This window comes from Cololabis saira, chromosome 21, assembly GCF_033807715.1.
Source record: "Cololabis saira isolate AMF1-May2022 chromosome 21, fColSai1.1, whole genome shotgun sequence".
Lineage (NCBI taxonomy): Eukaryota > Metazoa > Chordata > Actinopteri > Beloniformes > Belonidae > Cololabis > Cololabis saira.
Genome location: NC_084607.1, coordinates 30773878 through 30801658, shown reverse-complemented (window position 1 = coordinate 30801658; position 27781 = coordinate 30773878). Strand labels below are relative to the sequence as shown.

The window sequence follows — 27781 nt, the reverse complement described above, 5'->3', positions numbered from 1 at the left end:
AGAGACTCCGAGACCGGCCTATTCTGGGAGCGGAACACGTGACCGGTGTTCTGCCAGTTTTTGCTGCTTTGCCAAAAAATGCTGCCTAATGGTTTTTTTTACCTTTGTAGAGCTACAATTTTACTGTGTTTTACTCCCTAAACCACTTCCTTTCCCCCCCAAGTGGTCCTTGCCTCTTGCCAGGCCGTCATTGTAAATAAGAATGTGTTTAGTGACCTGCCTGGTTAAATAAAGGCGAACTACTGAATGAATATAATTTTTTCTCCTCTTTATCGTATAATGTTCACAAACTGTAATACAATTCATGTCATGGGTAGTGTATTTTGAAGGATCAAACACTCAACATCCCATATTATCAATTTTACATGGTGCAAGAAATGATTGGCGTGGCAATCAAACTTTGAAAATCCACTGTGCGCATGCGCAGAACCACAAAGTAGCATTTCTCGGCAGGTAGCAAGGATTGGCAGGACACCCGGAAGCTTTTACACTGTGCCCTTTATTTACTTTTTTAAATGTATTACCACTAACCGTATAAAATAAAATGAATAATAAAAATGCTTAATGTGGCCAGCGTATTAATAAAAAGGTTAAAGGATCAAACATTTATTTCACAATATTTTTGTTGGACTGAATTTCTGTAAGACCCTAAATCACTTAGTGATTAAAGTCTTTCTATTCTTTAGACTATTTTGATTTTATTCACAAATGTGGAGAAACAGAAGCTGTTAACACCCTCTTAGGCATTATTTAAGTATTAGTACCAATTAACAGGTTTTAACTATGAATTTATTAATTGTACAAGTTTTGGATTTGCGTTTTGATAAGAAAACTTTGTGTGCATATTTTAAGTCTATTAATAGTCAGTAAGTTGTCCAATAAACAGCCAGTGCGTAAATAACATTGAGAAGTCTCAAAGGGTTCATCCAGATGGGTCCACATCCCTTGACGCTGATTGGTCCACAGGTCAGATGGCTTTTATTCATGAATGACTGTCATTGCTTTTGATACGGGCCATTACAAATAGATGCTACAAAACTGCAAAAATACTTGGGACATTTTATGGAAAAATAAAAATATTGTTCTGTATAGCACATATTTGAATGTCTCAATTAACTTACAATGTAAAAAAACAAAAGAACCCAGTCACCGTGGGGCTGTCAGATAATTAAAAACATCACACAGTGGGGGGATCAAACCTGCAGGGCACTGTCACAAACCAGGTTCTAAGAGCAGAGCAGGAAACGGTTGAGCGGTGGGCTGTTGGTGTGTTTCTCCGTAGTATTTTTGAACAAAGCATCCTCATGCGTTTCATTTTTCCAAAAGTCAAAACTCTAAGAATTCAAAATAAAAATCATTTATTGATACAAACAACTTGTTCACACATTAACAGGAACAATTCCCACCCAGTCCAAAAGCTACATGGAGCCGAAATGTGGATTTTACATCAGACTGTATGAAGAAACTCCAGTAATCATCAAATTTGTTAAAATAACATCTTATCAGGTTAATTACAAAATGAGCCAAAATTACAAGCACTGCAGAAAATGGAACGCTTTAAAAAAAAGCTATTTAAACTACAACATTACTAGTTTCACATAGAAAGGAATTTAAAAAAAGAAAGAAAAAAAAAGGGCTCTTGCCACTCTAAGAAAGGTAACCAAGTCAGGGAAGAAATTAATTCGTAACATCTGTCTTCACATTTTGTGGTGTGGATGAGGACTGTCAGCAAAATAAAAAATAAATAAAAATAAAATACAACACAAAAAACTAAGCACTGACCAGACCACTGAAACAGAGCACTAGATTTCAACCAAAGCTCAGCTCTGACATTTAAAAAGTCTGCAAATGTAATTTTGTGCCCAAATGTGCTACAAATACACTGAGAAGCACACTGGAGGCAAACATGGAAAAGGCAGAGGACTCAGGCAATTTCCACTTTCTTTGGAGAAGGCTTGAGACACTGATGCGGGGAGCTTGTGCCAAAGATTTACTGATGGGGGCGATCAACAGTCTATCTGTACTGGTAATTCATGCTATTCATGCTATTCATGCCGCCGTCTCCCCTGCCGTAGCCCGGGTTGTGGTACTGGGAGTGGTTGGCGCCGAAGCCCTGGGGTCCAGCTCCGGGAGAGTTATAGTTGGCCTGGCTGTTGAAACCTGGAAGGAAGGCATGTTGACATTATTAAAAATTGACATTTCAATTTGAGTCATGTATTTAAAATAGATTGATTTTATTCTAAACTGCTTGCAACTAGAACAGGGCTCGGCAACCCGCGGCTCTAGAGCCGCATGCGGCTCTTTAGCGCCGCCCTAGTGGCTCCTGGAGCTTTTTCAAAAATGTTTTGACCTTTTTTTCCTCTTTCCTTCTTTTTTTCCCCCCCGTTTCTTTTTTTCCTTTTTAATCTTGACATTTCAATTTTTTTCTCGACATTTTGGCTTTTTTCTCGATGTGCATAATGAAAAAAAAAATCTTCCCCCAGTTATAACTAATATAGATACATGCAGCATGTGTTGCCTTCATTCTGAGGCTTATACAAGACTTTTCATTTTTTGCGGCTCCAGACATATTTGTTTTTGGTCCAATATGGCTCTTTCAACATTTTGGGTTGCCGGCCCCTGAACTAGAAGCAAAAAGAGGCTTAAACCCACCATCGTAGGTGTAGTCCTGGCTGGCTCCAGCACCTCCCGTCACCTGGCTCGGGTAGGCAGTGCTGTACGAGTAACCGCCGGCTCCCCCCTGGTTCTGGTTGAAGTTCTTCTTCCCCATTCCGTACTGGTTGTACTGTGGCGTGGCGTTGCCGGGCTGATATCCTCCTCCTCCTAAAGGTCCTGCGTTGCTTCCTGTGGGACCCATAAAGACTGGTTTTCCACCTTTGTGCATTGGAGGTTTCTTTTTCGGGGGTTTGTTAGTGGGAGAGGCAGCGTAGGCACCGTCGCTCGGGTAGTACGCAGCGTAGGAGAGCTGCGCTGATGCCTGCGGGTCACTCTGAGGGCCACTGGGCGGGCTGCTAAATGTCCCCACTCCTGGACTTGCTCCACCACTGTTGTAGTAATCTATGAAATAAAATCATTGCACACATTTAAAGAAAAGCAGAGAGAAGAGAGAAAAAAAAAAGTTGTTAAATGCTTATATTACGGAAGAGGCAGGATAAAAATAAAAATAATATTTTAGAGAAGATTTTTTTTTCATTACGCACTTCGAGAAAAAAAGTCAAAATGTCGAGAAAAGTCGAAATGTTGAGGAAAAGGCAAAATTTTGTGAATAAAGTTGAAATGTCGAGAAAAAAGTCGAAATGCCGAGAATAATGTTGAAATACAATTTCGAGAAAAAAGTCGAGGAAAAAAGGCAAAATTTCGTGAATAAAGTTGAAATGTTGAGAAAAAAGGCGAAATTTCGACTTTATTCACAAAATTTTATTTCAACATTATTCTCGACACTTCGACTTTTTTCTCGACATTTCTACTTTTTTCTCGAGGTGCAAAATAAAAAAAAATCTTCCCCTCTCAAAATATTTTTTCTCCTGCGTGGCCTTAATACTCTTCCGTACTATATACTTGTCAATCACAAACAAAGTAATGTAATCTGTGTTGGCGTAGTCATGAATGTCACATTTATTAAAAAACAAACATATAAAAACAGCTAGGGCAAGAGGTCTTCTCTCTCCATACATAGGATTTCCTAGTACATCTAGTCTCAGAGCAAACGTAAAACCAACAGCCACGGCTCGTCACTGCCCAACTCGGCTACAGAGGGAAACTGCAACAACTAGACACTGCCAGAGTAAGATCATCATGCAATCAGTGCAGCTGAAACTCAGACTAATATGAAACACAAATATCAGACTTTACATGAACAATGTGGCCGTTTTTTTTTGTTGTTTTTTTTAAAACACTTAAAATACAAAATTAATTTAAAACTTATGAGTAAAAGAGAAATAGTTAGTGTAGGTAAAAATGACAAGTCCAAGATGTTTCAGCAAATCAAACTGTGTGGGGACAGAGATGAAAAGCAGACTGTTGTGAACTCAACAATGGGCTAAAAAGGCAACATATTGTCCAGGTCCCACAAGCCTTTCACGCGATCACGCTCAACAAACGGAGCCCTCTCTGCACGGGGATGAACGAGCGTCTGTAATAAATTAGCTGTGCAGTTATGGGGAGGTCCGGGTGTTCGGGTACGTCGACGGCATGTCGACAGAAGTCGGGTTTCTTATGGCTACATGCGTGCAGAGGAAGATCATCTCCCCAAGGTGGCAGGACATGACAAGTTGAATTGGCAAGACAAGGCAGAGGGTTGCGGTCACGTTATTCCCAGGATTGTGGACTTGATGGTGAAGGGAGTTCACGATGCTGCTGGAACACTACTGAGTATTTTGTCCGTTTTAATCCTCTCTACGAGGGTCGTGTTTCATTTTCTAAGCCTGGGGAGATCTATGTTGCAAACTCGTGGTAGCCATAGCAGTCTGACACAAAGTCACCTATAGAGTGAGACAGGGCAGAGAAGGGGGAAAAATAAAATGAAATTAGATTTCGTTTTCGAATTTTATACTGCCTTAAAAAGGCGACAGGCCAATGACACATTTGGTCAAATTGTTTTTTGTTTGTTTGGTTGTTTTTTTTTAGATTTCTCTGCTCCTGTCACGCTCAAGTAGGTCAGTCCTCAGAACAGGCTGCCAGAAGAAAGAAAGGGGTTTTCATAAGAGGGGCTGTCAAAAAAACAGATTCAGTCCTGTGGCTTAAAGCAGAGAAATGTAAAATCACTGGACTGGGTTGATCCCAGTGGCGTATCAGAATATCATCTTGACAGTAGTTTTCTACAGCAACATTCCAGGTGTCTAGTCAATGCTCAAGACACAGAACATCTTTGTCTACATAATGGCACAGCTAGCGCAAAACTAGCTACAGACCACAAAAAGAGCCAGTGCCAGATCATAGCAGGGTTGTAGGAAGGGAGACAAATACTCACTGTAGCCAGAGTTGGCGCCGTTTCCATAACCGTAAGTTCCAAAACCACCTGAGGGAAAACCAGAAGTTAAATTACTCTGATTTAATACTTTAGGTCCTTTTGATCAAGTTGTCCAACAGTACGCATGTTTTTTTACCTCCTTGGCCATAGCCTCCTCCATTATTGAAGCCTCTCCCTCGTCCACGGCCACCGCGTCCTCTCCCTCGTCCTCGGGGAACCCCTGCGTCTCCACCGCCCATCATGCCAAACCCTAGGGTGTGCTGTACATTTAACACACAAAGTTAAAGTAGATAAGATTTTATTCCTTAATAGAAAAGCAAAAACATGATAGCACTTCCGGCAATGTTCAACAGTTTAAAACAAAGTAGATTGGATTCATTTCTGGGAATAATACACGGATGCATTTTTTCTGAGTGAACATCAGTTATTTCATTTTTTTTCGAGCGCAAAAGTGTCACAGCTATGCAGAAATGTGTCCGATTTTGATTCATGTAGCTGTATACCACTAAAAATATTACTTCATATCACCAAACAGTTATTGATTAAAATGTAAGGTTAATAAGAGTAACATCATTTGAGTTATGTGATGGTCTGCAACACAAAGTTTTTGAGTGTGCGCCTTAAACAACATGGGAAACGCAGCCAGCCCAGCAACACCTAAAAGCCACACCTTCATCTGGATGTCATGTTGTTGGATTAGTGCAGTCCACAGCAACTTTGGGTCATTGTAGTTTACATAATTGTATGGTTCATTGGAGGAAGATATCTAACATCACATTTGTACAGGTGATCTGAACAGGATGTGTAATTGGAAACACTATTTTAAACCATCTTATGTATGCTGATGATTTGGCAAATTTTTCCCCCCAGCAGTGCCGGGTTGCAACAGTTGTTTAATATATGTACCGAGTATGGGATTAACCATGATATACTGTATAATGCCAAGAAGAGTATGGTTATGCTGTGTCGTACTAAAGAAGACAGACACCTCACCAAATTTTTATCTTACAGGACAAAAAGGTACTAAAATGAAATACCTTGGTCATTTCATCACAGACCAATTAACTGATGACGTGGATATTAATAGACAGTGCCGAGTCCTTTATGCTCAGGCAAACATGCAGGAAATTTAACATGTGTTCTGACCATGTGAAGATCTGTCTCTTTAGGGCATCCTGTACCCCGCTCTATACGGCTCCTTTATGGAGTAAATTTAAGAAGGACAGCATTCATAGGTTGCAGGTTGCTTACAATGATTGCATGAGGATACTGTTGAAACAGCCGAGATGGTGTAGTGCAAGTGAGCTGTTCTGTAAAGTGAGAGTCAACTCATTTCAGGCCATGCTTAGACATCTGATGTATAGTTTTATTTGCAGACTGAATGTTTCTCAGAATGACGTCATTGCTCAGCTGGTTAGCCCTCGTGTTTGTGACGTGAGATATTGCTCACCTCTGTGGAAACATTGGTATAACTGTCTTGTGTAGCACTGTTTTCTATATGTTCTCTCTCTCCATCTCTTTTAATCTTGTGTTCTTATGTATTGAGCGTTGTAGGAATGGGCGATATTTTACCGTTCACGATAAACCGTCAAAAAAATTCCCCACGGTAAGAATTTGTCATCTCGCGGTAAAAACGATAAATTCCCATTGATGACGTTTTTGTGTAAAGCCTGATTTATGGTAGAAAGAAAGAAAGAAAGAAAGAAAGAAAGAAAGAAAGAAAGAAAGAAAGAAAGAAAGAAAGAAAGAAAGAAAGAAAGAAAGAAAGAAAGAAAGAAAGAAAGAAAGAAAGAAAGAAAGAAAGAAAGAAAGAAAGAAAGAAAGAAAGAAAGAAAGAAAGAAAGAAAGAAAGAAAGAAAGAAAGAAAGAAAGAAAGAAAGAAAGAAAGAAAGAAAGAAAGAAAGAAAGAAAGAAAGAAAGAAAGAAAGAAAGAAAGAAAGAAAGAAAGAAAGAAAGAAAGAAAGAAAGAAAGAAAGAAAGAAAGAAAGAAAGAAAGAAAGAAAGAAAGAATCCTGTTGATGACGTTTTGGCGGATTTAATTGGTTTTTATTAATTCAATTTAATTGGTGTAGTTTAGTAGTATTTAGTATCTTTTAGAGCAGTGTTTTGGGGGCTCCAAAGACTAAATGTGGTGATAGATTTATAGTTACAAAGGTGGAGTTGAATTGTTTGTTTTTTTTATTGTCATTTTTATAGTTATCGGGATAAATGCCAGAAATTATCGTGATAAATTTTTTAGTCCATACCGCCCACCCCTAGAGCGTTGTATGTTTTCATTATGGACTTCGAGTCTGACTAATAAACGATGATGATGTACTCACTATGTAGGAGATGCTTACCATAGGTGGTCCCTTTTTCTTCTTTGCAGCTTCAGGCAGGGAGCCTTCAGGGAAGAGGCGCTCCAGAGCAGCCAGGGCTGCATAAGCCTTGGCAACCTTTTTATTGGATCCCGTACCCTGGAACCTCTGCCCATCGATCTCCACTTCCATGACAAAGCGCTTGTCGTGGCTGCCGCCAGTCTCTGAGATGAGCTCGTACTTCAGTCCTCGCCGCTTCTCGTTCAGCTCCATCACGGGGTTCTTGCCATGTTTGGTCAGAATTGGTCCCTGTTGGCGAGCAGTCTGACAGAATGAGCACGGATCAGAACAGGAGATAATACTTGACGGCACTCAAAAAGGCCGGCGTACTGCTTGGAGAGACGTACCTCTGCGTCGGTGCGGTCTGCGTTGGCTGCTCCCGCGTTAGCTGTGGTGGTTTCAGTGGGAGTCGCCAACGGCTTCATTTCCTCCACAGTGACTGCTACTACCGTCTCCTCCAACTTGTTGATTGTTGGCTCAGCAGTTTTCAGTTCCACTCCGGTGGGCAGGCCCATGTCCTGTAGGACCTGCAATCGCCCAACACAAACAATGTGGTTTTGATAAAATTGCAAGACAATATCCATCTTAAAAGCCGGGAGTGCTGAAGATGTACCTTGACAGCGACGTGCAGCTTGGCAGTGCGTTTGGACGGGCCGGAGGCCTCAAAGGTCTTGCCATCCACTTCTACAGCCATGGTAAACACTGGAACATGAACTGGGCCAGTCTGAGAGATCAGTTTGTACTGGAGACCCGGTTTCAGCTGATTCAGCCTCATGAGGGCGTTCATAGCCTGGGGGGGCTCAGCCTTCTCCTCTGCAGCTGATGGAAAAGACAGAAATAAAGTATTACTTAACCAGTGACCAGAAATTCATCTGGTCATATTTCCCCTCGTTTAATTTTTTTTCCCCGTTTCCAGTGAATAATTATCCAAAAATGACATGTACATTACTAACCTAACAATGTTCCTTATAAAAATCTAAATTACAACAAATGCAGTGGCCAAGGAGCACTTACATTTCTTCTGCAGCTTTTTCTTCTTTTTGTTTGGACTTTTATCATCTGTTCCCTCCTCTTCTTCAATGGGCCTCTTCATCGGTGGGGCATATGCCGTGCTGGGTGGGATTTGCACTATAACACAATACACAGAACCAATGTGAACATATGAAGCATCCAATGGCAACACATCTGTGTTATGAAAGTTAAAACAAACTTAATTATTTATACTAAATTAAATACTTCATTTCCTGTGTGACTTACCTGTGTAATCAATAGGAGTCTCGCTACGTGGTTTCTTGGGCATTTTAGAAGGTAGAGGATCCATCCCGAGCACTTTGTGGAGCTGTCCAAAAGCTGACAGCCTTAAGGCATGCTGAGAAGAAAGAAAACAGTGTGAATTACATATGAAATCAATTGTGAATATACACTCACAAGGTCACTGTACGCACTTGAGCACTCGCTGTGATGTCTTCTCTCTGCTGGTTGTCCAAATGACCGATTGCGTCGGTGGAATCCTTCTCACATGGATCAGAAATACCAGGACCATCTGTGATATTTAAAGAAACGACAGCTTAGTTTTTTTTTGCCCTGCTTAGCTTAGAGTTGTGTTTAGGACAAATTAAAATGTTTAAAGGGGACCTATTATGAAAATCTAATTTTTTCTTGCTTTAATATATATAAAGTGGTCTCCCCTCAGCCTGCCAACTCAGAGAAGGAGGAAGCAGCCAAATTCTGCAGTGTCTGTACAGCCGCCCGGATGAGCCATCCAGTGTGATGTGGCTTCTACGAGCCGCTCAGATTCTGCGCATTTTCGTTACGTGACCAAAATGCAAACCACGCCCACAACTATAAAACCGTGCAACTGCATGCGAGCGTCCGACTTATTGAGGTTTTTTGTAGTGAAATGAGGAGGAATCATCGAGATAACTTCTCATTTCAACTAACTGGATCAGCCGTTCCTCATCCATGACTGTTTCCTACAGCGCTTTCAACCGGCTTTCAACGCGAGCGACAAGAAAATAAAAGCAGGGCGGCCGACGAATGTTCAGCTCAAAACGGCGCGCCGCGTCGTGCTGCCAGTTAGGACAGTCCAATAGAAAATAAAGCAATGGAATTGATTTTGTTGCTGACGTTTGCTCGCATTGCATGCATGACACGGTGTAAAGGCTGATTAATGGTTCCACGTTACACCAACGCAGAGCCTATGGCGTAGGGTCTGCGTCGATTTAACGCAGATCCATAATTTAGGCTTAACTCCGCCGGAGCTTCCACCATTTTTTGGTAACGGTGTGTCGCGTCATTCAGCCAGCCAATCAGCACAGAGCCTCATTACATAGCCATAGGAGGATAGAAACGGTAAAGATAAAGACATGGCCCAGAGGCTGAATTTCTCATTTATATAGAAAAAACAATCAAAAGCTTGTTTTTAAGACATTCGAGGCCTGTTTAAAATAGACATTAAATGCCATAATAGGTCCCCTTTAACACAACCAAGTGCAATTACAAAAGAAATGTATTGTCATTAACATACCTGCCATGAGGATCCCTGAAGCCAGACACTCCAAGACTCTCCTCAGAGCTTCTCCAGCCCCCATGGGCCGGTTTCCTGTGCCAATCGCTTTCTCACAGATCAACTCCAGTGGCTGCAAAGAAAAGAGACACGTTCTGCTTTAGAAAGCAACTTCTCAGCACAAACATACAGATTTGTGGAAAGCTCTTCGGTCTAATGAATGCGATCGTCCCGACTTCAGTTTTTCATATCACGACGAACAATGAAAATCAACCTCAGGTAAGCTACATCCTCATATTTCGCAGCTTTCCACATCTGCAGTCAGGACAGCTGACACTTCAGTTACTAAACTTGTTTATGTTGAACTCACCCAGCCACGAAGAGGAGCCCACGTGGGAACGCGGGCACACAGGTCCCTTAGGATGCGGATGACAATGACACACGAGCGCAGTCCATTGGCTCTGGCCTGGAAACACAATCAGGGAGGGGGAGGAGGAGGTACGAAGTAGACAGGCCGTTTTAGTCAAAATAGAGGACTAAATCAAAACAATTAAAGCCAATATAAAGAAATGAATTAAAATGAAGCCACACAGACTATTAACAGCTTAGCTGTCATCATGGAAACATCCACACTTTAGAGATAGTCACTTTGCAGACCTCATTCATGATCATTCACATTCATGGCTAGATCAGCAGCAAAGATGATCAATGGTGTAGTTATCAGTTACGACACGTCTTTTTGAAGTAGTAAAACATGCATGTGACTTAAGGAGAGAAGTGGAAAATAAAAATCACCTCGAACTTAATAATCAACGTCGACGTGACAAGTGAAATAAGGGTTTGCTTACGTGGGCTGTCACTGAAAGTGGTCATGGTGATGTTAGTGGCAAAAGAATTTAAAATTATGATCCGAGGTGCAATATTCCCATTGATTCTTTAGCACACAATCACAAAACACAGCGAGAGCGCATAAAGATTGAGGCCATTTACTCTACACTTACAAGCTGGAGAAATGGAGCACTGTGTTACAGTGAAAGCCCAAGATGACACAGGCAACAGTACTATGAGGTATCAAAGATGGACGACCACAGGGAACAATTTTCTTTCACTACCAAACGTGTCCCACGAAAAGTGCCATAAAGGAGTAGTTTGCATGTGAATATATAGAAATATGAAAAACAACAACTCATCCACAGCAACACAGACATTATAGAAATATTGCACCTAGACACATGGTGTATTAGTACCAGATTTTTATCGATTTGAGTTATAAACAACTATTATGTAATATGAGAAAGCTCTGAACCGAAGGACTAAAAGCAACAATTTTCTTTTAAACAAATGTTATTGCTTTAAAACCTAAGAAAATCAGCTGCTATGCAGAATGGTGACAAACAATTCCTAAGAAACCTAACACCCCAGTCATCGAGTAATACTACAGGAAGAACACCTCAAAAGAAGGAGTAAAAGGGGGAAAAAAAACAAACAAAAAAACAGGGAACTTCCAAAAAAAAAAATTTCTAAAAAAAAAAAAGAACAGCATAAAACAAACTCAAAGCTACTTTTGTTTTAGAGACAAATAAAGACAAGATTCAAACCTGGAACCACTTAGCGTGGCGTAGAGATGCCAAGGCAGTAAGGCATTTCTGCCTGTCCAGAACATCCGGGGGATCGTTGACTGAAAGCGTTTCTATTGGCAGGTGGAATAAGAAGATAAGGTACAGTTTGACCAAGGGGAGTTCTGTCAGCCGGCCAGGGGGAACACAGGCAGCCTTCCCAGACCACAGGCAGGAGGGGGAAGGGGAGGGGACCCCTCCACTGGAGAACCAGCCAACGCTCTCAACCTCCCACTTAATGTGACTTTTTAACGACGCCGCACACAACAATTACACTTAAAACCCACTACAACGACTGGGTAGTGTAATAAGATTATAAATTCACCTAGTGAATCCTAAGAATTTAAATAAATCAAATCAAAAAAGAAATCTGGCAGGGAAAATTGTTATTGACTAGGGGAATATTGGTTGTTATCAAATGGGAAGCTGAATCTCCATAGTTGCACGTCATTGCCTGCAGGAGGTCTTTTTTTTTTCGTCTTTTCTGACGTTAAAGCGAAGTAGAGCCCCTCCCCTTCTCCCCTATACTGGGTGCGCTGCACTTTGCCCCTTCCGAGACAGAGAGCGGCCAGTTGGTCAAAGGTCCAGCGTCCCTAAAAATTGACAAACTAGAAGGCTTGACAGAGAGAATCAGAATTGGAACCACAGGCAGAAATTATCATATGCACAAAAGGTTGGTATCAAAACAAGTCCACACTGCAGCAAAACTGATGGCTTAATAAAAAATAAAAAGACCCAAAACAGGGCATATTCATTAGCACAGGGCTACAGATAATGTCAAGGCTCAGCCATTGAAGCCTGAAACTGAGAGCTTTCCTGTTGTTAAGAGATCAAAAAAATAAGAAAACTAGAAGTATTGTTTCATTGTTATCCAGATACAATAAAAAGGTAAATAATTCTACTGCACTAAAAATGCAAGATATTCTGTTACCATATGGCTTTGACCAACCTCCTGGATTGTAGTTGAACATATATGCCAGATTTAAGCACTCCTTCTCATTATCTGTAACGCTGAGCCCTTTTCTGCTACAGAACAGAGACAGTCAGTAGCCCCCGCTTGGTCTAACAACCAAAGAGTTTTATCAGCTGATTTGCTTCTCATTTTTGCTGCAATGAAAACCGTTCATCATCAATAATAAAACACATGCAAACACAGTGGTCTCTCTTTTTGTATTTGGTTAAATTCTCAGTAAGCCTTCATTTCATTGGTGACCTGATCTTTAAAGGGCAAGAAGAGAAAACCATGTCTGTCTTCAGCACTCAGTTAGCTACCTGCCCTATACTGTATATTGGGCCATCAAAAATGTACAATCACATCACATGGAACTACGAGAGTGTCTAGAGAGCTATAAATATAGCAGTTTCATTACGTGACAGAGCATTCTTGTCCCCTAGCTCCATTGAAGGCCCAATAAACAATATCTATCTAGCCTTGTTGACTGCCTGGCCTTTTTGCTGGAGGAAGGGCGTCACTAACGGTGACATGGTGAGGTCCTGGTGTGGGGGTCTTACCTCCGGCAGCAGCCTTCTCAACCTCTTCACGAACCAGGGGCGATGTCAGGTTAATGGTCAGGGTGAGAGGGGGCTCCTTTGTGTTTGTGATGACGATGCTGGCGTCCCGTACGTTCTGGGTTACAACATACTTGTCTTCTGTTATTGTCTGTCAAGGACAAAAAGGCTCCATTGATTAATTTACTTGGAAATACCTGCAAGAGTATGCCGATTTTCTTTTTTTCTTTGAGGATATTTGCTTTAATCAAATTTTTCCCCATTCTTCAGAATTTCTAGTAATAACACTAGAAACACTGAAGAGCAGGCAATAATCACCTCCATTATCAATACATTTAAAAAAACAGCAGGCTGGTACGCTACATTTTAAAACACCAATGCCATTTAAGACCCTATACAGAGTCTGCAGACAGTGTGCATGTGGACACATAATAAAAACAGGTTGTGTTATATATTCAGGGAAAATTTAAGCTGTGTAACTGACCAGACGTTGTACACAGTATATTTAAAATCCCTCAAAGCAGTGCACCGCTGCAGCAGGAGCTGATCATAGCTAGGGCTGCAACGATTCGTCAACGTTGTCGACAAAAATTGATAATCAAAATCACCGACAATGAATTCAATTCTCGCCAGACGTGTTTTTCCAATGGAGTGAAGCATCTCACTTCAATACAATCTCTGCCAAGAGTCGGGCATGCACGATAGCGTCTCTGCACAGCTGCGGGTAATAAAACTTCAAAAGTTTGGGAGCATTTTAGCCTCGATACGGCGAATAAAAAGATGACTTGCAAGGTTTGCAAAGCCGACCTTGCTTTTCACGGGAGCACGTTGGTAATGCATTTGAAGAGAAAGCACGTCGGAGTGCTGAACGAAACGGACTGGCCTTGGTAAGATATTAAGCATATTTTCATTTGTTAAATTACAATCGTTTCATTCGTTAACTTTGTTTATTTCATGTTATTTGTTAGTATTATTTGAGCCACTCACAGCTACTCTCGTTGATATAACCTCAATCATAATTGATGCTGCGCGAAAGGCGAAAAAGCTTGTGATGATCACAATGATGGATTTACATCTAACTTTCAGTCAGGTGCCTATGAACTGTCAATTATCCATCAAACTCCACAATGATCATGTTAACATTAAATCAGATAGATTAGTCTGGACATTTCTCTTGCAGGACGGGAGAAGACACTAAATCAATGCATCTCTATTATTGTGCGCCGTGCGGGCATGAATTCTCAGAGTTTTGCGGATGCGGGCGGGAGCAGGATGAAGAAAACAGTCCCGCTATATCAGGGCTCTAGTGCCATCTTTCTTGTGTTTATTATCATTTGCCACATAATTAAAGCATCCTCATACTAAATTAAAAAAAAAAAATACCAATTATCCGATTAGTCGACTAATCGTTTCAATAGTCGACCATTAAAATAGTCGTTATCACCTCTGCGCGCTGTTTCAGTGGCTCAACGTACGTCAAAAAATGTGGGGGGCGCTAAATCCATTCTTGTATTAGGCCAACTTTAATGAACTTTTTTGATCCACTTCAAATGTCACATTATTATGTGGACAGCTGAACCATGTTCTCACCTTGAGTTGCGCAAGAAGGTTTTCAGACACTTTTTTCAGCAGATTGATGGTCGGTTTCTCCTTGCAGAGGAGCACCAGCTCCAGATCCAGGTCCCCCTTCAGCAGCAGGCCCTTAGCAACCAGGCCCACCCTCATCACTCCGCGCAGAGAGCGAGTGGCCTGATCTCTGGGATCACTGTCAAAAGACAAGGTACTTAGAGCACCAAATATTAGGATCTAATTACGATCTACGGACTGACCAAAAAGAAGGACCTCACTGATATCTACTCACTTGTCCTTCTCAGGCTCTGGGGGATCAGACTCAGACTTGGTAGTCCCTTTTTCCTGTTTATCCAGCCAGTCAGAGACGGCCTTGAGGCCTCGCTCCGTGTGAGACACCATGTTCTGTACACTTTCCAACTCCTCCTGAGTCGGATAGATGGCAGAGTGTTTGGCCATAGCATGGCGGTCATCGTTCATGAACACACGCATTGATCTGTGGCGAACAGGAGGAGGCTAGAAAAGACCAGACACAAGTTTGTAAGTTTAATTGCAATTGCTTAACCAAAACACTATTTCAGGCATAGAGCATGATAAACATATTCAGTACATACCAAAATATAATTTCTGTTTTTAAAATACAACAGTAACTCTGATCACTCAAATAATCAATTGAAAAGTCTAGACCATTTAACTTTAGGCCAGGGCCAGGCTCTTGGTCAACCACGGAAACCTTTATTAGGCTTAAACCCAAATGACCTGCTTAATTTACCTAAAAACTCAGAATAATATATCCTCATACCAAGGTAAATTTTCAAACATCAGATTACAGAAGCTGAGTGCACACCATGACAGATGAAAATGCACTTTAAAGGGGTGATGTGGAAGGTGCAGTATGCCTATGTTGACACCACTCATTCACTTGAACTAGATAGATGACAGGTAAGTTTAAACATTACCATTATTGTTCAAGAGACAGTGATGACTTGATTTGTCCAGTGAGTGGCAATTTTAAATAACTCTTCTTGGGTGGTGCTGTCTACGTCTGTGGGAGAAAAACATAATCAAAATGTCAACGAGCAAATATATGTCTAGCTTTTTTTTTAAGGAATAATTTTGAGATACCATCTCATTATTTTGATATGGATGGTTTTTAAATCATACTGGCATTTATGGACTTTTATGACAGTAAAATAGCCAGTGAAGACTTTTTTCCACCCCTTTTCGAATAAAATCTGCTCTAGAATCGTGCAACAGTAGTGGTGCAGTGTTGGTGCAGTCGCATTTCTCATCAGTAGTTAGGTGCTGTACTGATTAAGGGATTCCTGCTGTTAATATAGGGAGTTTTTGACGGCGTATCAAGAGCAACAGCAAATATGTTATTTAAACCGAAATAATGAAGAAGCTTGAACCATTTCCTTTCTCAGTAATCAAAGGGAACGTGGCATTCCTTCCCAATGTTTAATGCTTACAACAATCCAGCATTTCTACTTATTGATGAAACATGGAGGTTTTAACTAAAGCACAGCTTCAGGAGCTTACTGCACACACCCCTAAATGTTTCCAGATTTCAGACAACGCAGGCAAGACAAAAGAGTGACAAGAATAAAGGGGGGATGGTTGTCCTTGTTCACAAAACATGGCCCATAATTCCCTCCCACTAGATTGTTACTGGATCAACAATCATGTCTTTGAACAGAATATTAAAATCCACATTGTCCCAAAAATAAATCCAGACAAGAAGTTAGCATGTGTATATTGGATAGGGTTTGGAAGGAGGCAGATGATTTTGTGGCGACCCCTGAAAAATATAACTTTGCGTGTGTATGTATGTATATGTATATATATATATTAATTTATGGTGCTCCCAGGAATCCTGAAGTAAACCAGAGAAGACTTGTCAGCGTGTCACATTTATTAACTCTTTTGTAACGTTAGAACCTCACTCTGTTACTCCTAAATCTGTTACATCTTCATCACTTTAAGAAGCGTTGTAAGTTTTTATCAACAGTATGAAACAGATGTTTGATGACACAACAACTAATAATCAATTTTGAAATCTGTTTTGATTTGCACCAACTATTTAGAAGTAAAACTTGTGAGAAGCCACGGTTACAAACGTGTGACTAAAGGTGGTGGAGCTCATCTGTGGCCGTACTTCAGAAGGGGCAACATAAAGATACACGTGCACGTAAAGCTTTATTTGTCTGCTCTCCGGCTGTTTACTTCAGACGTCACCATAGCGAAGCATCCGCCTATCCTTTGCATCTTCTCTCAGAAGGCGCTTGGATACTGGATACAGTCACATTTACAAAAAAGTGGACCACCAATTTTACAACATTGGCCTTTACACACGAGTCAAAGCTAGACAGAACAATCCTGCAAACGCGCGTCCTTACGTACACGAGCGTGATGGAAACAAATGTGTGTGACATTGGGTTTTAACTAGAAGTGATGACCGTCCCTGGAGCAAAGTTTGGCTGTGATTACAACTTTAGTCGGCAAACAGCAAATGGAAAATATTTGTCACAATAGTCATGTTCTTGCAGTGTTAATGTCATACTGAATAACCGTGACAGATTCTTTGGCATCACGTCATCATTTCCTTGACGGGAAAGGATGCAGTTCCAGTCTTGTTCTTTTCAACTTCAGTCCTAATAATGCAGCGCCATATTTGATCTTCTCCCCCAAAATGTTCTTATTTCTGCATCTCCCCAATTCAGCATTTTTAAATTATTTAGAGCAAGGGAATAAGAGATGATGCACTGGCAGACAGCTCCTACGCGTCGAGAGGTGGGAAGAAAAAGGTGATCTGCTATTATGCCTTTCCGGAGAGCAGCTTTCTCTCTTTTTAGGCACCGGGAGACGAGGAAAAAGGGGGAGATGTTCAGACAAAAGCCAGTATTTAGGGGCCTACAGCAACTGACTTCATGTCCTCTTTCTTCCAGTAGTTGAAATTTTCAGATTTCTTAACGGTCTACGAGTTATGGTTACGAGATCTACTCTGCCAAATCCTGCTGGCAACAACAGGTTGGTCAAAAGGGGGCTTTAACTCGACCTTACTGTGTTTATCTTTTTATAGTATTATGAGCAGCAAAATGTATTCAGCCAAGTTTAATAAATCTTTTTTAATGTTTTCTTGTCTGTTGGCACATGCCATAAACAAATGTTTCAATTTGAAAGTCAAATAAAAGGGTTTATGTTATTTTGCAATTCATAATTGACTACTTCATTAATTGTTTCAACAAATCAATGGATTATTCAACAATAAATCAGTTGCAGCCCTAAATGTGGGTACCTTCAGTTCTTAGTACCAAGTGTTGTGGCTGAACACCTGAGTTTGACTGTCCTACACAGCTGCAGGGATTTTCCAGGAGAAACCACAGTTTTCTAAAGGTACTTTGCTCTGCTCTGTTAAAACTAGTGTACTATTGACTCCCAGTGTCATTCCTTCAAATCTTCCAAGATGCACGTTTGAGCCTTGTAATTGAACTTTACTGAAGTCTAGCAGACTGTAAAGTCTTTATTGTGTTATTATTTCAGTCTTACTCATATCTAGTCACTGGTGATTAAAATACAGAAGGATTTTAGATATTATTTCTACAACAAAAACTAAATGGAGCAGGTGGAGAAAGGTGTGAGTTTCAGCTAAAATGAAAGGTATACAAAACTGTGGTGGGACCAGCGATGTTTGGTCTATAGCAGGGGTAGGGAACCCTGGTCCTAAAGAGTCGTAGAATCTGAATCCCTGCATGTTTTAGATATCCCCTTGCATCAACACACCTGATTCTAATTAACGACCGTCACCAGCTTCTCATTCAGGTCTGCACAAGTGTGTTAGTGACACAGTCCTTTGTATCAGGGTGTAAAGAAGCAGGGAAACGTCTAAAACATGCAGGACTGTGGTTCTCTAGGACCAGGGTTTCCTAACCCTGGTCTGGAGACAGCCTCACTGAGGAAAACACAGAAGGTAGCAGAGATGAAGATGCTGAGGTTCTCTATGGGAGTGAGCAGATTGGATAGGATCAGGAATGAGAACATCAGAGGGACAGCACATGTTAGAGGCTTTGGAGATAAAGTCAATGAGACTGAGATGGTTGGGACACGTCCAGACGAGAGATAGTGAATATATTGGTAGAAGGTGTCACTTTTGCACAGACTCATATCCGGCACTTTAAAAACCTCATGCTGTACATTTTTGCTTGTACATTTTCTCTCATATATTTGCTTTTATATTTGTATTGTATTTGCACCAATCACCACAACAAATTCCTTGTGTGTTTAACAAACTTGGCAATAAACCTTTTTCTGATTCTGATCTGCCAGGCAGGAGACCCAGAGGAACCAAAGAGGAGGTTTATAGATGTAGTGAAAGAGGACATGAAGGTAGTGGGGGTAAGAGAAGAGGATGCAGACTCAGATGGAGGCAACTGATCCCCTGTGGAGGGAAAAGCCGAAAGGAGAAGAATATTTCTACAACAAACCTCAGCACAGCTCTGGTTCACCTACATTAAAATGCAGTAAACGTGCTCCCATTTAAACACGACATTACATAAGTGCAACAATGGCGGGAGAGCCTCATTCATTGGCCGTGATACACTCACAAGAGTCCTCTGTAGACCCTACAGAGGTCAAACTTAGTCCACTGATCACCATCAAACATCCACCTGCTGCAAAGTATGAATTATGTAAAACAGCATGTCCACTAATAACGATTTTGTTGTAATCTTTAAATTGCCACGGCCTGGCGCCGAGCCAAACTAATCCCTGAGGATTTAAACCAGTGTTTCAGATGCATAAACCCAGGAATAAGAGTGTTTTCAGGGGGGTTGTGTGTCTGGGGGAGGACCAGCCCGGCCCGCGGCCTGCAGGAGGAGTGGAAGATCAGACGCCATTTTACTGCTCACTCACTCAGCCCGCCGTCGAGGCGAGGACAATCATCTACTTCTCACACCCCGATAACTGCAGCAGCACACAGGCCTACAGCAGCTGCGGGTTCTCCCAGATGCATAGCTGAATATACATGTATAAATGAAACAGCGTGGTCGAGAGAAGCCGCCATCTTTCTGCTGTTACCAGCAACCAAAATGGAGAGCCGAGCGGGGGCTCCAACAAAAGCTCTCGGGCGGCCGCCTCATGGCGGAATACAACACCGCGGTACTTGCTTTTGATGTTTAAACACCTCCTTTTACTCGATACCACGTATGCGAAGGGTTTAATGTCGGTATTTTGTTGGTACTTACTTTGAAACTGCTTCCGCTACGAGCGAGCTTGTCCTGCCGAGTCCAGCAGCAGCGGTGGGAACGGAAACGGCTCTGCTCCGCAGGCAGGAAAAGGACGGCGCTGATTGGACAAGGCGCCAAGGAGACCGCGGTTCTGACCAATCAGAGGGCGGGATTCCGAACGGGAGGCGTGGCTTGTTTTACAATTTATTTAATCGTCTGGCGCGTGGTGGCTTTAGCTTTATTAAGGCTGATTTATGGTTCCGCGTTACACTAACGCAGAGCCTACGGCGTAGGGTATGCGGCGATTTAATGCGGAACCATAATTCAGGCACTTTCTACGCAAATTAAATGCGTCGTGCCTTTTTTATTTTAAAATTAATTTTACTTTTACCTTGCCTTTTAGAAATTATCACACTATTTTTTATTTTTGAAATGTAACATTTAAAGCGTTTTGGAAATTGAATTAACCAAATGTTCAAAATGTTGGCCCTAGTGACGGATGGGATGCTCACATACAGGACTGTCTCAGAAAATTAGAATATTGTGATAAAGTTCTTTATTTTCTGTAATGCAATTTAAAAAAAACAAAAATGTCATGCATTCTGGATTCATTACAAATTAACTGAAATATTGCAAGCCTTTTATTATTTTAATATTGCTGATCATGGCTTACAGTTTAAGAAAACTCAAATATCCTATCTAAAAAAAATTATAATTTTCTGGGAATCTTAATCTTAAACTGTAAGCCATAATCAGCAATATTAAAATAATAAAAGGCTTGCAATATTTCAGTTGATTTGTAATGAATCCAGAATGTATGACATTTTTGTTTTTTTAATTGCATTACAGAAAATAAAGAACTTTATCACAATATTCTAATTTTCTGAGACAGTCCTGTAAGTTCCAGCAGACCCTTATCTTAAATATTCTAGTGGTCAGGGAGACATGACTAGACAGATACTGTTTAGAAATCTGCTATAAAAAATGTGGTAAAAACAACATGCACCATAGTCACGAATAAGGCAACCTTTGCCATTATTATCTTCCGTAGTCAAGGTGTGTACAGAAATCTGAGGATGACATTCAGACAGATATGAGCCAATCGTGGAAAAATACAATTCTGGAAATTTTTCAAGTCTCAGGTCCAAGGCCTTTTGAGAACAAATCAATCATATATCTGATTTAAATGGGACTCAAGTCCAAGAACGAGACCCCATCCCTGGCTAAAGCAACACCAAGCCATAACATTTCCAGGACTCTGTGCATTATGTGCCACTATTAGGAGCTTCATAACTTAAAAAGTATCCTTAGTTTATATGGTATATTATGTGTTGTTTTGTTGGAATGTTGTTCTCAAATAGAGAACCGTTTTTCTCATATTACAAATCATTCATGTCAGACTGAATCTCTGGAGATATGCACTTTGACAACAACAGCTGGAAGACTGGAGCTTAAGATTCTGGGATGAAATAGTGGGATCCTTTTTTTGTAATAAATATTCTGCCCTTGGACGGACAAAACATTCCTGAATAAACTGAAACAAACCCGAATACTTCATGAAATCTTTCCCAAATAAACTGATGAGTGAAATCAACATCAATTGGAAACAATTTTCTACGCGGTCAAATGATTTATTTCACATATTTTTGACATCTTGCCTAAGGGACAGACATCCAGAGGTCTCTGGACGGTCTCCGAGGGCTATTTTGTTGTGCCGTAACGACACCACCCACGTCAAAAGCAGAGAGAACACCAGGTTCAGGCGTCCTCTTCACAACAGAAGTTATAGATGAATTATGAAACACTTAAAAGAAACCATTAATGACGTAATCCTACATTCCCTTTTTTCTACAACATCACATTCATTTAGCTTCACTTTGGTCCCCCAGGCACTTGGGGAAAATAGACACTCTGTACACACATTTACAATAAAGACAAACATTAATATTCATGTCACAGCACTACATCGTGCACATACATGTTTTTTCACATCTTCGAGTTGAGGTAATAGGACAGCCTTTTTCTCTTTTCTTTTACTTGACTTTTAACTAGTTCAAACACAATTAAATAGTTTTCTAGTTATTATGTTTGAAAAAATAAGTATATTAAAGTCCAGCTTTAGACTGATGGTTCTACATTTAGGGATCAATTAGAAATGTCTGTGTGATGATCATCAGAGAGAAAAGACTTCAATTGAACAAATGGGACAAAAGTATTAAAAGTGGACATTTGTTCTTCAATAAAAACGATATATTACTACGTATTTCTGCTGGGTAAAATAATTAGCTGGGATTTCTCACCAGCTTTAAATCCTGCCACAAAACATTTATTTGATTAAGGTCAAGACTTTGACTGTGTTGTTACACATTATTCTTTTTGAGCATTTTTTTAATAAAACAACATTATTGTTTATTGATTTCTTGCTGTGTGACCCATAATCCTTCAAGATCTGAAAATGTCAGATGTCCTGATATTTTCATTTACAGTCTGGCAAGCTCAGACTTATCGGACTTATGACTCTACCACCACCTGTTTTCCATGTTTCCCATGTTTTTTAACATCCTTGTGGTTTGTTATTGGTATTCAAAGCAAACTATGAGTTAGTAGCAATGTTCTTCTGTATTTTGTGCCACGTACACCCTTATTGTTTCGTGTCCTCCTACTGTGAACTTTAGTAGGCCAGCGTGCAAAAGGCTTTCAGCTGCTGAGAGGTTAGCTATGTTCCTTTGTGACATCATCATCTTAAAAAAAACTTCTTCCTCCCGTAGTTTTTTTCGTTGGGTGACCAGCCCACAAAACGACAACAGTTGTCTTTGGGATTCATTTAAAGCCTCATTTCTGCTCCGATTCTGGATATTTGTCACAGTTATGTATTATTGGATCAATTTCATCCACATAAATGACCAAGTATAATATTTTTGCCCGGTTTATTTATAATTGATAGTTATTTATACAATTCTGTAGACATGTATGCAAACTTTCACTAATTTCTCACAAACCTTCTCATGCTGGATAGACTGGTATTGCGCTCGTATATGAACTTTTGGCAGTTTTCACTGAGGTGGGACTTTTTTTTCTCCTTCTAGTCTCACTTTTGATCGTACATAGAAATGCAGAAGTTGTTATTGTTAGCCAGTCAGTATCAGAAGTGTTGAGACTCATATTGCTAACACTTCCATGACATCCATGTAGATGATTAACGATGTGTTCGCTACCAAGTGAAAGCCTCGTTCAAAAAGAGATAGACGTCAAGTTGCCATTGTCCTTCTTTAAATGTTTTTGATACAGTTTTTCTCAGAGGTTTGAAAGGAGCTGATGTCCCAGCGAAGAGAGCGGAGCGTGCCTCCCCTGGAGCTGGCCTGCTTTTTGGTGATGTGGTAGATTTTTCGGAGGATGGCCCGCCGCAGCAGGATGTAGACCCAGGGATCCAGGATCTGGTTACAGGTGGCCATCCTGACGCCGGTCACCATGAGCGTTCTGTAGGTGCAGTCGTCATCAGCGAGACTGTGAGTGTAGGAGCGTGTGGCTGAGATCAGTCCAAAGACCTGTGGAGAGAAACAAAAGAGACAGAATTAGTCTCATTTTTGCAATGCAAGGAAGTGAAGATTATGTCTTTCAACATGGGACATAATTCAGGGCTCCAAATGTTTGACCCTGCAGATAATGAGGACCGAGCATGGAAAGCTCCGACTAAAAAGCTAAGTGTGCATTCACTTCACTGGCCTGGACTCTGTTCCTCTGTGTGCAAGAATATTATTTTGCATGTGTCAAAATGCAATAATGGCTGCCGTTTAATATTTCAAACTTGATCATTCTAGAGGGGTTTGGGCTGAGTATTTGTAGCTGTTAAAGTGATGCCTAATTTTCTTAAAACCAATTAATTTAATTCAACATCCAAGCAGAGATTTTCAGATTAACAAAGGTATCCCTCCATCCGTCCATCCATCCGTCCATCCATCCATCCATCCATCCATACATCCATCCATCCATCCATCCATCCATCCATCCATCCATCCATCCATCCATCCATCCATCCATCCATCCATCCATCCGTCCATCCATCCATCCATGCAGGCTGCCAGCATGGCTGGATGGTATTGTTAGTCCGACATGTGAAATACTTTTACAATAATCCAGGTATACATGTACAACATGGTGTGATATGCAACATTCAAGCCCAATAATAGTGGAGGGTAATATAACGGTTTTATACGGATACTTGGGATGAGATTATGTTTTTTTTTTACCCTAAAAGGTGATTAAAAGGAAATTAAATATTAACAACGGCAACGTATCTAATGGGACATCGTCTAGAAGTCTCATGGGTTTTTGTTTTTAAAATATTACATATGATCAAAACCATACACTCTCATCTGTGTTAATATTGCTATATACATTGAATACTGATCAGTCATTAAAATCATTTAAAATTTCAATATAGCATGCAAGATATTGGAATATTATGGAAAAAGGAGCCTAAAAGAAAGAATGAAAAAGACAACTAAATTAAACATTATGAAATTTATATGAAAGATAGGATAAACCCACAAGGACAGATCTTAGAATTAAAACAAAGGAGATAAATTATTTTTTCTTTTCCTATTTATTCCCTAAAAACACAAGTTTTTCGATGGAGGTAAATTAAAAACTTGAATTATAGCTCAAACAACATGAACCTTTAAACCAATTTTGGTTCTTTCAAAGTTAATAATATGATCAGATTAATAATAATGATCATTATTATTTAAAAAACATATATAATATATATATATATATTAATATGATAAGACTTTCTCTCATGTGTTATTTCTAAGATGTGTTTATCCTATTTTACATACATATATATTATGAAATATATATATATATATATATATATATATTTTTTTTTTTTTTTTTGTTTGACTATTGTGACAGAAGATGTGTTATGGAAGCAAAACAAATGAATGCTCAGAAGTTCCACTTTAACTATACAGCCTAGTTTATCAGTTGAAACTGTGTGTCTGTTCCTAACCAAACGCTTTCTTGTGTTTTTACAAACCCAGACACAGATCAAACGGACACTTGAAGCTCCCACTGTCCTCTTTGTGTGTGTCCGTGTTTCCCCAGACTCACCAGCAGAGGGCTCCAGCAGATGCAGGAGGTGACCATGATGCCAACGAGCTGCACGACCATCTCGGTGTCATGAGCCCTGGCTGAAAACCTCTGGGAGCAGGACTTCTTCTTCAGCCGGGCCGTCACCAGCTTGATGCCGCTGATGGTGTTGCACACAAAAGCCAGTGCCAGAGAGCTCAAAGCCAGTCCAGAAAACAGGATCATAAAGGCCAGGTCTGTGGCTTTAACGTCGTCCATCACGCTGATGAAGCACCAAGTCCCCGGGTACTGAAGGGCATAGTCGCCCAGGTTGAAGGAAGGCAGCAGGGCCACACATAAAGCCAGGAACCAGATCATAGTTAGTGCCATTTTTGTCCGTGCCGTGGTCACCAGACGAGCGTGTACCAAAGGCTTTGTGATGCCCAGGCAGCGCTCGGCAGCCATGGCACAGCCCAGAAAGAGAGGGCAAAGGCCAAAAAACACCATGGAGCCTCCCAGAAAGCTACAAGAGACATCGTGATCGGACGTGTTGCTGGTTGTGGAGTTAGTGCTCGCCGAGTATCTACTCAGCACCAGTGCACCGGATATGATGTGTCCAGCCAGATCTGTGGCCACCAGGGAGCTGGCAAAAAGCAAAAAAGTGGCCTTAGATCTCCTGCGGAAGCGGTTGTAAGCCTTGACGAGAATGATGAGGGCCACCACGTTGAACAGGATGCCCAGACTCATGCTGATGCCGGCAGCCAAGGGGCTCGGGGCCGTGCCGTTATTGGTGCCCGTCCTCCCCCCCTCAGGCCTCTGCTCCATGCTGTTGTGATTACAGGAGGCCATGGGGCCGGAGCAGTTGAAGTGCTGGGTAGCCAGCATCACGGCCCAGCTCTGCACATAACGGGGCTCCTTTAGCTGAGACGTCACTGAGAAACAGCAGAAGAAATGGGAACAGATTAGCACGAGAATCATCCTACAGGACCTCGACGTGCAGAATAAATGATTCTTTTAGCTTTATGTCCACAGAAAAGAACCAGAACCACACCCTTTCTCCTTAATATCTCTATCCATCATCAGTATTTGGGGATCAATACTGACGTCCAGGCAACAGTGCACACATTACAAAAAAAGGAATTAATCAGAATCAGAATCAGCTGAATCTGCCCGACAAGGAATTTGACTGGTTATTTTGCTCACTGTACCCAGATTTAAAAATAGCAAACAGTAAATAAACAAATGTGGCACTTATTAACATATATACAATTAAAAAACTGAAAAGTGCAGCAGTATGAGGTAGACATGGTAATGACATCTCTAAATAAAATAACATATATACATTTTTTTTTTAAAGTGAAAGGTGCAGCAAATGTGACAAAACACAAAGACTTAAAGCAAACACAACAAAATGATCAATAATCTATAAGAGCATGCTTAAAGGAGCTACCAATCATTTATTGTGGTATAAATTTAAAAAAAACATAAGCAATATTGAAATAACAACTCTTAAACTTAATGAGCTTTGCACAAGTTATTTATGCAAAGCTATTTATGTAAAAAAAAAAAAAAAAAGTACACATATAGAGGTTTAAACCCCACCCACGCTGTCCAAGAAAAGTTGGATTATTCACCTTGTTTGAAAAGAAATCCTCATTAACCTTTACCTATTCTGCCAAGATTCACCCCTGATATTTCTCACGAAGACTGCAGGTTATATTATCTTCATTCAGACTTATATAAAGGCCAACTTCTCTCTTTGGCAAAAAAAATTAAAAAGTAATGACAAAATCCGCTTTTTCTTGTTAACAAAAAGTGTGTTTGTTTTTTTTGTCAGCTGTCAGAGGTTTTGAGACTCCTGGAAGAATCTGAACAAGTCCCGACAGCTGCTGTTGGAGGGAGCGCGCATTCCTTCAACGTGTAAAGTGCAGGAGCGGCAGCACGCACTGCACGCACAATCACGATTGCACGAATTATTCAATAAAATGGGATGTAACTTTATTTGTGCGCATAGCAGCAAGCAAAACCTGACTCATTACTTTCTGTTATTTTTATTATGTAATTTTGCACTTTAAAAAAATCGTATTTCACTCATATTTATCAAATTTTCAGTTTTCTCATCTTTTTTTTTTGCAAGTTTGTTGAGTTTTATTATTCAAAGCAAGTCGTTTCCTTGTTTTAACTATATCTTCCAGCAATACATATTCTTAAGCATCATCTGAAAACGTCAGCAAATAATAAAGATGACAAAAAAGAAACAAAAAAGTTCATTTTTCAGATTTTACAGCACCTTTGCGTTTGTTTTTGCTGTTAAATCTCCCTTCAATTTTTCTCCCGTGGAAAAATCCTTAGCACTATTTTCTGGCAAAAGTTATCATCTCAACCGCCAGCTCATTTAGTAAAATTCCACCCCAGTGAATGTGTTCATTCAAATAATGTAACCAACCTCTGAGAAGAGAAATCCATGTGGATGATCAGGATCCAGGCTGTGTTTTGTCCCGAGCATAACTGAGGCTTTGCTGACGTGAATGAATCCAGGTTGTTCTGCGTCCCTGCTCCAAAGTAAAGACAAGTTCAGCACCTGGACTGTTTCCTCATCCCGCAGCTGAAAGTGCGACTCCTCTCCCCGAACAAGCAGCCTCCCTGTTCCATTGCACAATGGTATTCCCTGTTGGTGTGAGACTGGCTGCTGTTTTATACTGCAGAGCTGCACCGCGCCTGCGCGGCCTCTGGGTGTCTCCATCACTGAAGACCAGCCACTTCCCCAGGACAGGGAGGGAGGGGAGCCACTCACAAATCTACTATCTCAAATCTGTATGCATCATACTCCATATCTGTGTTTCAGTTGTCAGTTTAAATAGGTAATAACATGATTTAAACATGGGATTCATTAAACAACACAGCCTTTTTGAGCAAAATTAAGGGTGCTTTGAGACCTGTGGCCCGTTTGTTTCGATTCA

At 40.7% G+C, this 27781-nt stretch overlaps 2 protein-coding genes across 8 annotated transcripts; both read right to left on the bottom strand.

The window, feature by feature from the left end:
* Positions 1 to 1341: 1341 nt before the first annotated feature.
* Positions 1342 to 19855, bottom strand: LOC133422487 (interleukin enhancer-binding factor 3 homolog). 7 transcript variants are annotated; one of them, XM_061712500.1, is made up of 19 exons: positions 19770 to 19855; positions 15486 to 15571; positions 14819 to 15042; positions 14548 to 14740; positions 12961 to 13108; positions 11431 to 11522; positions 10203 to 10298; positions 9854 to 9965; positions 8772 to 8869; positions 8584 to 8695; positions 8341 to 8454; positions 7940 to 8145; positions 7674 to 7853; positions 7309 to 7590; positions 5106 to 5229; positions 4970 to 5017; positions 2935 to 3057; positions 2653 to 2844; positions 1342 to 2160 (listed from the first exon to the last, which is right to left on the bottom strand). In XM_061712500.1, exons 2-19 carry the CDS (start codon positions 15486 to 15488, stop codon positions 2015 to 2017), a joined length of 2493 nt encoding a protein of 830 aa, XP_061568484.1. In that variant the 5' UTR covers positions 15489 to 15571; positions 19770 to 19855; the 3' UTR covers positions 1342 to 2014. The 7 variants fall into 7 exon arrangements, with proteins under 7 accessions (XP_061568484.1, XP_061568480.1, XP_061568481.1 ...); XM_061712496.1 differs by having other exon boundaries at positions 2653 to 3057; XM_061712497.1 differs by having other exon boundaries at positions 2653 to 3057; positions 7309 to 7575.
* A 1517-nt stretch (positions 19856 to 21372) lies between these two features.
* LOC133421615 (prostaglandin E2 receptor EP1 subtype-like) lies at positions 21373 to 27468 on the bottom strand. The gene is made up of 3 exons (XM_061711276.1): positions 27268 to 27468; positions 24864 to 25753; positions 21373 to 23296 (listed from the first exon to the last, which is right to left on the bottom strand). The coding sequence occupies exons 2-3, from the start codon at positions 25704 to 25706 to the stop codon at positions 23021 to 23023; spliced, it is 1119 nt and encodes a 372-aa protein (XP_061567260.1). The 5' UTR covers positions 25707 to 25753; positions 27268 to 27468; the 3' UTR covers positions 21373 to 23020.
* Between the last annotated feature and the right edge of the window lie 313 nt (positions 27469 to 27781).